This window comes from Schistocerca americana, chromosome X, assembly GCF_021461395.2.
Source record: "Schistocerca americana isolate TAMUIC-IGC-003095 chromosome X, iqSchAmer2.1, whole genome shotgun sequence".
NCBI classification, from domain to species: Eukaryota; Metazoa; Arthropoda; class Insecta; order Orthoptera; family Acrididae; genus Schistocerca; species Schistocerca americana.
In genome coordinates this window covers 922,553,600-922,567,779 of record NC_060130.1, presented here as the reverse complement: position 1 = coordinate 922,567,779, position 14,180 = coordinate 922,553,600, and the positions used below count along the sequence as shown (strand labels likewise).

General features: G+C 42.8%; 1 protein-coding gene across 1 annotated transcript in view; it reads right to left on the bottom strand.

Moving 5' to 3' along the window:
• LOC124556400 overlaps positions 1-14,180 on the bottom strand; it is a 720,172-nt gene that overhangs the window by 418,446 nt on the left and 287,546 nt on the right. Inside the window, exon 3 of the mRNA XM_047130362.1 lies at positions 435-517. Coding sequence (XP_046986318.1) covers positions 435-517 — 83 coding nt within the window. The remainder of the gene's footprint in view (positions 1-434; positions 518-14,180) is intronic.

Here is a 14,180-nt window from a genome sequence, read left to right as displayed (position 1 = left end):
CTGTTGTCTTTTTCCAAAAGTGCGGATTACGTGTCACACAGAATTTAGTGATAAGCTGCACTGTTAACTTGCCTAGTAATTTCTATAGCTCTATGAGTCTTTCACTCACATTTCCTGCTTACATACTGATAATACAGCTAGCCGGATACCTCGTTTTCGTGATCACTCGAGGATGTTCATCTGATGACACCGTTTGAATCCCGTCTTATCCGTAAATAAAGGCACAATTCTACATCCACGTCTACATCTATATCCATACTCCGCAAGCCATTTTAACTGGGTAACGCACTACGCAACAATTCATTCTCATACAAGAGATAACAGTTTTTTAAACTACCTACACAGCATATTACTTGAAAATGATACAAAATATGGTTATGCTTTTAGATTCAGCAACACATTCAGTGAACCGTCTCATAACTTCATGTACTTACTTCGTGTTGGACGTTTGGAGATGGTAAGTTCATGTAATGGGTCCCTGTGTCATCTCGACTTCCGTCTCTGCTACGAACCAAACCTGGAAGAAAGAGTTCCATTTAGAATGTCAAAATATACAATTTACTCTGTAGTTAAGTGTTGCTTTGTAGTTAGGTGTTTCAATTAGAAACTCCAAGTTTCCATAATTTTCGTGTACATACTGTGCATTTTTATCTTGTGAATTGATATTATGAGTATTAGATGACTTTAAATGGCTCATCTGGTATATAACAATAAGTATATTTCGAATACAAAAAAATAACACAAAATTATTAATGGATTAAGAAAGGACCGTATATTGTTAGATACTAACTTACTTCACAGAAAAGTCACATCTTGTATATATTTTAGGACATTTTAAGATTATTTTTTGATGTGAAAATTTGAAGTGTTTCCTATATGAAGGGCTTATTTCAATAGTGGTACAAGTCCATTTTTGTTCATTCTCAGATACAGAGTCCTAAAGTTAAATGAGTGCTGAAAAATGCGCAGTTGATATACCAGAAATATTCGACCATATGGGTTCTTGGTAGAGATGAACCTTTCTTTCTGTTTGGATCATTAATTTCAGAAGCATTAGAGGCAGAAAAGTGGAGGTAATGGACATGTACTGCTATTGAAATAAGCCCTTCATATGTAACCTATGAATGTGAATTTCAATGAACGTTAATAATGATGACACTGAGATCTGTACATCCAGTCTTTTAATTTCTAATTGTTGCGTTGCTTGTGATTAGCGAAAAAAGTATCTCAGTCCTTGTTTGACGAAACATTGGAACCATATCTCTGTAGATATTTACAATGTGCAGTTCTTCACAAAATCAGTCATTTATACACTTACTGAGCATGCAATTTTTAATGATGAAATTGATTTTATAATGCACAACATTATATCTGAGAAGTGATATTTTAATGAAATGTGTGTTTCGTTGTATGCATCATGAGAAGTGCATTGCACTTTAATAGATTACGCTTCTCACTTTCTAGTAATGCCACCTGGATGCAGGTTGACTGCCCTTCATTTTCAGCATAAGGTTCAAATCGGCAGTTGGCACTAGTACATGTCACAGTTCAGTAGAAAATATTCTGTAAGCCAAAAATGTTTTGAGATTGGTTTGATAGAAAATAGAGAAAAGTTAAGATAGTTGTTTTTGTTACGGCGTTACTGTGAAGAAGATGTCAGCGAGCGATTGGCTGTCAGTCCTCTCTGCTTTCTCGTTCCCGACTGGTGTGCCGATGCTGGACTTTACACCGTAACAGTTTTAATGCTTCGTATGTTCTACATAGTCTCCCCTCAGTTTCGTACAACTCACAGAACGTTCATACAGCCATGTGAAACTGTCAGAATAGGCCTTCTTTGGGTTGTGCACGACTCACTCTTTACAATGGCTTGAGTGTTAGTTATGTCGTCAAACTGTTTACCCCTCATGTGAATTTCTGCACTTCATTATTTTGGATAAGGTTCATATTGGTAACGCCAGGTCTCGTCACCAGTGATGATTTTTTTTTTCTTTTTGCAGAAAAGAATTGTGCGCATTTTTCATTTCGTCGAAGCTGCGAGAGGCATCCGTGTTTCATTCCACTTGTTTGCGATCAAGGAGTCTGAGATTGTGGTATCGGCCACTATCCGGTAGGCCACACTTTCAAATACACGTGCTGCCAGTTAAGCTCGTCTCACACAGAATAAGATTCGCTGCAGTTTTACTTGCAGATTCATGCGACGGCCGTCTTGGTGGCTCTGTCGTCTGCTAGCCGGGGAACTGTGTATGTTTCCCGTGACAGGCCCGGTGCTATTTTTCTTGTCAGACTTAGTCGGTTCTCTCCATGGTGCCTTATCAGGCCAATCAGGAGTCCTGCCTGGCCTCTGACGTCACAGCTTGAAGGACGGGAAATATGAGACAGTGACACTTAACCCTCGAGACCAAACACGACGTCACGCGCCCGCCGGCCGACCTGCAAACTTTCTCAAACGATTGTAAAGAAACTTTGCTTTACTTTACATGTGGCAAGGGCCTTACCGACCATACGCCTGCTCTATGAGCCTCTTCCACTTCTGCCTGTCCAATGCGCTGTTAGTCCAGTTGCTGTTGCTGTTCATCCTAGTTGTGTCCTCCCGAATGTTATCCCGCCATCTGATTCTGGGTCTCCCTCTTCCTCTCGTTCCATCTATTGTTCTGCTGAATGCCATTCTATGTAGTCTATTCTCTGTCATTCTTGCTATATGACCTGCCCAATTCAACCTTCTCCTCTTGAGCACTTCGATGATGTTACGGTGTTTGTACAGCCTTCTTAATTCTTCATTTGTTCTTATTCTCCATTCCATGTTATTTTCATCGTATACAGGTCCAAAAATTTTCCTTAGTACTTTTCTTTCGAATATTACCAGTTTTTCCTCATCTTTCTTTCTAAATATTAATGTTTCACATCCATACAACATCACAGGTATAATGGCCGATTGATATAAGCGGATTTTGAAGTTACTGCTTAGTGATCTTTTTCTTAGAATTTTGATGAAACTAAAAAGTGTCTTGTTTACTGTTGATGAACGAGCATCTATTTCTATATCTGTTGTGTTGTTATTATAAAAAGGACTTCCTAGGTACTTGAAATGGTCAACGGCCTTGAAACTGAATCCATCTGCAGTCAGAGGTGCATCTTTTCTGGTTTTCTTACTTATGGGCAGGTATTCTTTCTTTTCTTCATTAACATGTAATCCTGTTTTCTCAGCAATTTTGTAGTAGTTTTGCAAGAAACTATTCGAAATAAATATTGATTCTTGCACATCATATAGCTTAATTCATCAGCTTCATGATGAATTGCCAATCACTTCGTTAATGGTATTATTTACCGTGATATTTTAGGATTAAGTAAACTATCGCATAAATTACGGAAAGCTTGCAGTCAAAAACAGAGGTCTCTATGAATTTTCGTTTCGTGCATGTTAGGTCGTATGTTGCAGCATATGAAATGTAGCTAATGTATTGACTTTTTCTGCAAACGTTGTAGGATATTGCTATTTATCACCACTCTTAAAAAAAATGGATCGTACGTAAAAGCATTTCGTCCCGAGCTCGCGTGCCAGCGAAGAAAAGAGAATGAAATATTCACAAAATTCCTCGTATCCTACAAACTGCTTCTATCCTATCTCTCTACAGAATGAGGGACTGCACTTTATCACCACAAAGATGTTTTAGTTTGTCAAAGATATTGGTAATCTGTTTAGACCTTGAAAGGTAGTTGAATGGATTTTGCAAATTTAAATGTTTTCGTATTTCTCAGATTATTGACATGGAACAATAAAACACTTTGCCCGGTGTCTGTCCACAACGTTCATGAGTAGAAACCCATCGGCGTATTGGGTTCCTTTAATTTGTTTCAGAGAGACATTATCAGTGGAGAGTTTTGAGTAATACGTTAAGTTCCCTTGATGTCAGGTCTAAATCTGCTTCATTCGCCAAAATACCACAGAGTCTGTAGATATTCATGTCACTAACATTCTAATGCAGTTGAAACTGCGACAAAATCGTAAAACAGCAACTAATGGAAAGACGGGTCAATAGTTATGAAAATGTCCCTTCTTGGTATAAAAATCAAGTGAAAGCTCCTCATACATGTTGTTCTCAAGTCGAAGTAATTCTCGTTTCACCAGCTATCAATGGCTCATAAATTTTACATCATTTCACTTAAAGAAATCTATAGTCGCTTCTAATATGTTGCTGCAGATATGGAAGTTTCACATATTAATCATACAGCGAAATACTCATTTATGCGTACTATTATTGCCAAAATCTTGTTTCAATAGATGAAATCATTTACAAGATACAAGGAATTATTTAAATATACCATTCTGGCTTTTTCACTGGTGCTTGAGGTCGGGACGAAGCACTATATATACGATCCACATCGTCGAGACAGGTAATAGGTAGCAATATTTCAAAGTTTAAAGAAAAATTCAATACGTTAGCTACATTTCATACACAGCGATATATGACCTAACATGGACCAAACGCAAATTCCCAACGTTCTTGCAGTAATGTAGCCGGCCGCTGCGACCGAGCGGTTCTAGGCGCTTCAATCCGGAACCGCGCACCTGCTACGTCCGCAGGTTCGAATCCTGCCTCGAGCATGGATGTGTGTGATGTCCTTAGGTTTGTTAGGTTTAAGTAGTTCTATGTCTAGGGGACTGGTGACCTCAGATGTTAAGTTCCATAGTGCTTAGAGCCATCTGAACCATTTTTTGAGCAGTAATAAAATATCACAATAAATATGACCATTAACGAAATGATAGGCAGTTCACCATAAAGCTGATAATGAAGCTATAAGGTGTGCGGGAATGAAATTTTTCTACCAAAGAGTTTCTTTACATTCGATTAAGAAACACTGCAGCTCAGCCAGCTCGCGCGTCCTGCAGTTCACGGAGTCTAGCCAGCAAGCCAGCTTCCGTGCCGAATCATACATCGTGTGAGAGACTTAGCGTACGAGGTAGCCCTCACCCCCACCTACTAGCCGGCAGTCATTTGCGCCATCTAGCAAATTTGTGGAGAATCTTACTCTGTGTCAGACGGGCATTAGGCCCCCGCGTGTCTTGCAGCAACTGCTGCGGCGCTAGTTCGCTGCCACGAATGATTACGCCACTGCCAATGAGATGCATGCATCTCCTCTCTAGAGCTCGGCGAGGGGGCTATTACGTTAGAATATTCGTGCACTGAGCCCAAACCGCTACCGCCGCCGATGGAAACAATACCGTGACCCTCGGGACAGGCGTCGCACGAAGCATCTCCAACGGGGGTTTGGTCGCCGCCTAGCGGATTGGAAGTTGGAACAGTGGGAGGATAGGACGTCCACCTTTCTCCTCCAGCAAAAATCGGACTGGGCTGTCGTCCGAGCCCTGCGTCGTACCACCTTGTGGACCCACCAGCCCGTCCAGACGGACGCTGGTCTCAAGTATGATACCCTCCGTGTGGTGGAAACCCTGGCTGATGGATTTGAGGCCCAAAACCAATTGCTCGTCCTGGGCCCCACGCCGATGAACTCCAGGATAACCAAGATATCCTGAGGGCTGTGGTCGCCTTCTGAAACAGACCACCGCTTTTAGCCCCTCGCCTTACGTCCACGGTGGAAGTGCTCCGAGCGTGACTGCTACGGTCGCAGGTTCGAATCCTGCCTCGGGCATGGATGTGTGTGATGTCCTTAGGTTAGTTAGGTTTAAGTAGTTCTAAGTTCTAGGGGACTGATGACCACAGATGTTAAGTCCCATAGTGCTCAGAACCATTTGAACCATTTTTTTTGAAGTGCTCCGAATCCTCCGGAGGTAACGTGGTAATTCGGCCCCCGGCCTGGATGGGATCGTCGATGAACATCTTCGTCGGCTACCACGTAAACCCCTGGTCCTATTCACCAGGATATAGAACGTTAGTCTTCAGAGTGGCCTTTTCCCTCCACAGTGTCAACACGCAAAGCTTATTGAGGTCCCAAAGCCTTCTAAGGACCCTACAGTCCCTACCAACAACAGGCCCACCAGTTTTTTGAACACCATGGTGAAAGTGCTGGAGTCTCTCATACTCCACCGCATTTCCCAGCCTCTGGCAGCAGTCGGAACGATCCGTCCCGAACAGTTTGGGTTTACCTCACACGTGTCCGCTGAACTGCAAGTTCTCTGGATGACGGAGCACATCAGCAAGGGTTTTAACTCCAGCATGTCGACGGCAGCGGTCTTCTTGGACGTGCAGAATGCTTATGATAAGATTTAGCAGAACAGCCTGGTGTATAAGATGCTGACGCAAAGGACCATTCCTGACATATACGTTAAGATTGTGGACGATTTTCTCCACCAGAGGACTTTCCTCGTTGCTCAGCGGGGAAAGCGCTCTAGTGTACGCCACATGTCGATGGGTACCCCTCAGGGCTCTTTGCTGTCCCCTCTTCTTTTTAATGTCTGTGTCAATGACATATCCGTTAACCGCCACTTCCTTTTGGCACAATACACCGATGACACAGTGCTTTATACGACCGGCCGCAATCCTGATCAACTCATTGCTCGCTTCCAAAGGCAAGTGAACGCAAAGGTCACCTGGTGTCGCTACAATAAGATTTCCCTCAATGCCGCCAACACTACGGCAGTGTATTTCACTAAACGGCGTCCTATACTCCGCCACAACATCTCAGTCGGGGGTGTCCGGGTCCCGTGGGCCCAATATACCAAGTATCTCGGGATCTGGTTGTATAACAAACTTTTCTTCCACCGCCACGCAGAATACATCGCCCAGAAATGGTTAAAGTTGACTAGGGCCTGGTACCCGCTCAGAATTTGGATACCAAGCTCAGGCTGCATCACTCAGTTGCACTACCCTCACTAACATATGGTTCCTCTGTGTGGGCCACGATTAGTAAGTCCCCGATGCGGCCGCTCCATCGCCCACAGAATAAAGTTCTCCGATGGAGTCTTCACGCCCCTCCGCTCACCAGGATTACCACTCTGCATGAGGAGACAAATACGGCCCTTCTCAAGATGACCATTCGCTGTAATGCTCGACAACTATACAGTAAAGTGGACGCCCTCCGTGACACGGTCGCAGGACTACAAACCATCGGAACCACAGTTCCACGGCGCTGGCACCGACACCCCGTTCCGCTCACCATCCTGGAGGACTCAGATTCGGGCTCTGACTGACGACAGGCCTACTACGACCACGTTTTTACGTCCGTTCCGTACAATCACTAGCAGTGGCTTGTTCTCATACAGCCACTTTTTTCCTTCACCGTAGAGTTGGAGCATTACTGCACCCCTCCTCTGTACTTCCACCGTCGGAAGGTGACACGGAACTTTCCAGCGCCACTCCTTCAATGTTCTATGCTCGGCTGTTATTCAGCCGTTTCTTTGAGTCTCCTCTTTTATGTATTTGCCAGCTGAATGACATTTACAGACTTTCATAGTGCCCATAGGTCGACATCTTTTTAATAGACATTGTATTGGAGAGTGGCAGATTTATAAATATTTTGTATCTGTATATATTTCTACATTCAAGTCAACTCTTAGCAACTGACGCTGCAAATGAAGCAACGGCGTTGTGTGTTATTTTTACTATTTGATATCAGGTGCAGAATAAATTAATATCTGAATTCTCTGCACATGAGCGGCATCTGTTCCTCGCTCCTGTATCCTCTAAAGAACCAATACAATATGCGAGGAAGTCATAAAAGGGACACACGATGAACACACTTTTCTCTCCTTCAAAACATTCCGGAGATTGTAGTGAACACTTGATTTCGAGATTTTGCTCCATTGCGATATGTGACACAAAACTGATATACCGTGGTCGCACGTCCACTGCTTAACATTGCCTGCGCACAACTGAGTGGTCGAATGCACAACTTTCGTTTTCAGTTATTAGTTCAAACTGCCACCGTAGTTTCTGGGCTGACCTCTGTTAAGTCCCAGGAATAAAAGAGTCTCAGCACAATTTTGATGGACGGTACATGACAAAATATTCTGTATTGACTATTCCTTTTTCTTGGTAAGCAGCGCGGGATAGCCGCGCGGTCTCAGGCGTCTTGTCACGGTCCGTGCGGCTCCCCCCGTCGGAGGTTCGAGTCCTCCCTCGGGCATGGGTGTGTTTGTGTTGTCCATAGCGTAAGTTAGGTTAAGTTAGATTAAGTAGCGTGTAAGCTTAAGAACCGATGACCTCAGCAGTTTGGTCCCTAACGCCTTACCAAAACTTTCCAAATTTCCTTGGTGAGTAGAGGTTGTTTCATTATTGATAATTTGTGAGAACGTGTGATTTTTCTCTTTAAGAAAGCCCAAAAAGATATGTTAATTCATTTTGTCTTATTTTTACGTGACCGCTGATGACGGCTATCTCCCGGGATGCGAAATTTACTATTGATATAGATAACAAAGTGCAGTCTAGACTGGTCATTCTTGTTATGAAAGGAATTGGTACACTAGAGTTAATACTCTTGTTAACTGTAGCAGATGACTGAATCTCTTTAAATTTAGATGATCAGATGCCATAATATGACATATACTGTTGGTGACTTTATTATTCTTGTTGTCATGCCATAACAGCTGACCTCAAGTAAATAAAAAGGTAACTTCTTGTCATGCCATAACAGCTGACCTCAAGTAAATAAAAAGGTAAACGCCAGTACCTATCAGCCGAGTGCTCACGGAGTAGATGTTGTGATTCTTCATCCTTTTATGTTGATTTTAGTTAGTCGAAACCGAATGTGAAAAAATAAATGCGATTGCTGCTGTTTTTTTTGTATTTACTTTTAAATGATTTAGCCGACCTCAAAACCAATGTTATTAATGAACGCAAGTGGCTACCAGGCTGCTCCCCTATGTCGTCCATTAAATAACGAATCTCTTCGCATCGTCTCGAAAAGATGTATTCATTTACTCGTGTACATCGTGGCACTCCACTCTGGTGGCTCACGTATCAAGTATAGTAACAAACTGTCTCGTTGAAGTCAGTGTGATGGATAAGTGTGTTGTATAATGGTGGTACTGATGAGAGGAGAGAGAGGCTGAAATCTATCCTGTGCAAGCACATAGCCTGCTCCTGTAGGGACCCAACACTTTCGGAAACGTCTGCATCCGACTGGGTGATCATTATCAACAGTGCCACGTATCTCATCCCGTAATAATGAGCACTGGCGTAAAATGTGGCGATTAGTTACCTCACGGCTCTACGTTTCCCCCCCCTGCTCAGCGGAATATTGGCGACGAAAATGTTTTATACCGCCAGTACTGGAACAGCTACTAGCCAAGAACCAGCAGTGCGGGAACTAACTTTCGTTAACGAGCTCGGTTACAGAAGTGGTATATGGTAAAGTGATAGCAGCATGTTACAATTCCTCGCCTTTTCATCGTGTATGGTAGTTATGCTCGCCGTCATCCTAGGTGCTATTCGAGAGGAAATGTGGTATGTGTTGGCATCGGGATTCTCGCTCCATCTTCTGTTCATCATATAATGATCCAAAAAACACAAAAAGCAGTAATACAATGCAGAGAATTAATCACCGCCACCCACACAATTCAATAAGCCGATGAGAGCAAACAAGCCCTATTTTGCACAACAGTCTTTAAAGTGGGTCACAGCGTTTAGGCTACTGACTAAGGAAACTCTAGAAGCCTATGGACTTACGCGTCAGACAACTAGTAAATTACACTTCTTGTTTTCAAACGATTTTGCTTTTCCTTATACAGATACGTACAGCATCAGTCGGAACATGTTTTCGTTCAAATGGTTCAAATGGCTCTGAGCACTATGGGACTTAACAGCTGAGGTCATCAGTCCCCTATAACTTAGAACTACTTAAACCTAACTAACCTAAGGACATCACACACATCGATGCCCGAGGCAAGATTCGAACCTGCGACCGTAGCGGTCGCGCGGTTCAGACTGAAGCGCCTAGAACCACTCGGCCACACCACCAAGCGAACATGTTTTCATTTAACCAGTGATAGCTATGGACCCAGTTATGAAGCGAGGAACTGAAATTTCGTGATTATTAAATTCTTTAAATAGGAAATAAATATGTATGCATAACGCCGATGAAAGTTTTTTCTTACATATTAGCATCACCTGTACCGTATATAGTTCACTAGGCCACTGTTTCCAAAAACTTATTTAAATATAATCGCATCAAATACAAATCACACCACGTGAGCTGTTCACATTGATACAGAACGATATTCTGAAGTGCAAATTGGACATGCAGTTCGCTCGCTGTACAGTTCCCAAAAAGTAACACTGCACTGAATGCTACCATGAAGCCGGCCGGGGTGGCCAAGCGCTTCTAGGCGCTACAGTCTGGTTCAAATGGTTCAAATGGCTCTGAGCACTATGGGACTTAACATCTGTGGTCATCAGTCCCCTAGAACTTAGAAAACTACTTAAACCTAACTAACCTAAGGACATCACACACATCCATGCCCGAGGCAGGATTCGAACCTGCGACCGTAGTAGTCGCGCGGTTCCGGACTGAGCGCCTGAACCGCTAGATAACGCGGCCGGCGCTACAGTCTGGAACCGCGCGACCGCTACGGTCGCAGGTTCGAATCCTGCCTCGGGCATGGATGTGTGTGATGTCCTTAGGTTAGTTAGATTTAAGTAGTTCTAAGTTCTAGGGGACTGATGACCTTAGAAGGTAAGTCCGATAGTGCACCGAGCCATTTTTTTTTGTACCATGCACGTGCTCTATCTAAGATATATCAAGGATTTCATAAAGGTCGACGTTACGTCTATTGGAGAAGAAGCAACTTCTTTCTGAAGTGCACATAAAAAATACTTTGTTCCGTTCTCCAGTAAATTTGATACTTGCAGTCATAAACCTAAATTTCATGTATAAGTATCACAAAAACCATAACCATAACCCTTTGAATATACGCGTAGAGATCATATTGCAGATACCGACGCTTACCTTTACTCGTTGTAACGGTCCCTCATCGCTTGCGAGAGCGCCGAACTATGCCAGCCTGTAGCCACGTCAGCCATACGCAACTGCACCGCGGGAAGCTGACTACATCACAACTGGCGCCAGCACGTGGACTGTAAATAACCGCTCTTCTCTGTCCGAGTACAGCAGTCGTTTGAGATCGTCTGCTGGCGCAGCTCTGCTCAAAAATTCTGAACCGTTAGGACCGCAATAGACGTGCCATTCACATAGAACTTCCTACGAGAGCCGACTTCTGATGCTCGTACAGATATGTTGGTTGAGAGTGTGTGGAGTTTGATGATCGGACCCCGTCCCTACGCCAGTGCTATGTTGCTTGGGGCTCCCCGATGTTGGGGTCCATCAGCATTTGCGTGGTCTAGATCGGTAGGCTATCCTGGAGCTTTGGAGTGTCATAAAAAAACTGCGTCGCGCTAGTGAAAACAAACTACTGGTAATGCTCTCGTAGTGAATGTGTGTACCATGTATACCTTCCCACACACTACACGTGGTTTATTGATTTTGCACTACAGATCATTGAGTTTCAATGACAATATCCTAGCAGATTAAAACTTTGTGCCGAATCGGGGCGCGTACCTAGAACCTTGCCTTTGGCGGACAATGTTGTTCTATGGATCACTCAGTCGATAAAAGAATTGCCCGTGAATAGCGAGCTTCCATATTCGACAGATAGTTTTAGTCTGTCAGTAAGTCAAAATAGCACACTCTTCGCTGCAGAGTAAAAGATTCAGTCAGGTGCTTTCCATTCGTTTACAAAACTGAAAGGAAGCGTGGGCCGGTAGATGATATTATGGTTGTCATTACCAAGAATCACAAAACGTACAAACATTGTGATTAATGAATGGTAAAATATCTAGATGCATGTTTTAACTTACTACGAAATTGGTACGAAAATATAGTATCTCATAATTTCTTTTGTGCTTTGTGTCTTTTGTTTTCGAATATCCCTGGTATATCTCCTGATGTAGTTAGTTCCCAGCTTTCTACAATTTTCATTCTTCTGTACTTCCAAGTATGATCGTAATACATCTGTCACCGTGGTGGAGGTTTGCAGAAGCTTTAGTCATTAAAATTGTCGAATTGGCTTCATCTGGGTTTTTGCTCACCTTGGCTGGCACTACAAGCAATACCGTCCAACCGGAGTTCTTCAACGCACTTAGAAAGAGAAAAGCTAGAGTTCGAAGACTCTTCGACAACTAAGTAATCAGAAGTGAAGCGCAAGCTCAGATTCGATAAGGGCGTGAAAGTAAATCAGATATGGCCGTGAGTTAGGAAAAATAACGAAATTCGCTCGAGCAATTTACGGAAATCAAGGAAAACCTAAAGCATGATCCAGAATGAAATTTTCACTCTGTAGCAGAGTGTGCGCTAGTATGAAGCCTCCTGGCAGATAAAAACTGTGTGCCGGACGAAGATTTGAACTCGGGACCTTTGCCTTTCGCGGGCAAGTGCTCTACCACAGTATACAGTCATCATGGAGCCCAAGTAATTTTCTTTATACGAAGGAGGGGTGCTCGGAGTTACCCTTTTTAATCGTTTTAAGGTAAAATTCTTAGGATCTTACTGGTAGTCTGGACTGTAGGTTCCAGACGCAAGGAATGTACTTGATGTATACACGAGGGCGCCAAGTTTACTCCTAGAGCTTAATCGAGACACTTCAGAACGGATGCGTCCTTCATACATCTGATTCATCTAGACAGTATGAACTAAAGGAGCATTCTTGACAATCAAAAAGATGGCAACGTGTCAGTCTTATGTTGACACTGCGCATAAGTTGCCGGGAGCAGATGCCAGAAAAACGTTTTGACGTATGTGAAGCATGTGAACTCTCTAAGATGCAAGTGTCGGTCTCAGTAATTAATTTCCTGAGTTATTTAACTGCCGTACAGACCAAGTTCCGACAAGTTACAGCTGATACATTATTCTCACCAAGATAATTAAACGAGAATTCAGCAGACGTTGCGGAATAAGAAGCTGATTAAGTCTGCGCCACAGATACAGGGGGTGGGAAAAGGTAACAGTGGGTAAAACCATATTTACGTTGCAGATGTGATGCGATGTATTATAATTAGGTGGGCATTTTGGCGCAGGTGTTGCAGTACTAGTAGACACAAAAGAGGCGACGTTACCCAACTGCAGAAGATGAGAAAAACGAGAGTGACACATTCTCTTAAATTTGAAAGTAATGTGCCTCGTAACTGACCTCCTTCTGTGCATTATGGCTACAGCTTTGACTTTGGCGTCGCGCCTTCCTGGCATAGTTCCTGACTCCAAGCTCCTGAAATTTATTGACATTATTGAAGTTCTATTTTTTCCGTTGCGGCTGTCGACAGCGACTGCTGGCTCTCCTGTGTCTGATTAGCTGTCCACGCGTCGTGACCGGTAGCTCTAGTTGATACTCGGATACAAGTTTTGTCATATCGTAGTGCTCAAGCACACAAAGATATTCACCTTTCGTTACTCTTTAACAGAACGGTGTCACAAATACTACACATTTAGCTCCCTGTTTGTAGAAGAAAGAAATATAAGTTTCTTTTCGAGTTAGGGCATGCACGAATCCTTTACTTTTGAACACGTGGTAATGAATACGACAAACATTTTAACATTAAACATCAGCTAAATGAAGCATTCGAATATATAATGACGATCTTTGCTGTAATTTAATGATCTTTGGTAAGAACACGACACGGAAATAAAAGGAGTATGTTAGACCTTTCCCACGCTTCTGAAATCACAGTAACACAATTGTAGAGAAATTGAGAGACAACATATGTAAAACACATGATAAAAGGTATTATGTCATGCACAGTGTTTTCAAAATAAAAGAAAGTAAATTTTGGGGTACCGTCCCGCCGATGACGACATCATTAAAGATGACAGAAGATTTACATCTAAAGGAAAGTGGGTATCTGCGGACAGAGAAGAGTAAGTCACTCGTCAGTTTCCTGATGCAAAGAGAGACAAAATTATAGATAAGTACTCAGTAAGACTCTCAGACCTCTTTCACTGTGTCTTCCGACGACGTAGATAGGTGATGTCTTTGGATAGTTATTGTTCCTGGTTTCGCAGCACAGTCACAAAAGCAAAAGTAGTTACATAAAATTTCTTAAGGTGATTTGTGCCCGCAGTAGCTTAATATTCTTTATAGCTGCATCTTCCTATAAAGGTCCAAAAACGCGTGTACATATTTCATGGTCCAATTCCACACTCGACACGCTTCTGAAATTGAAAAGTTGATGTTCCTA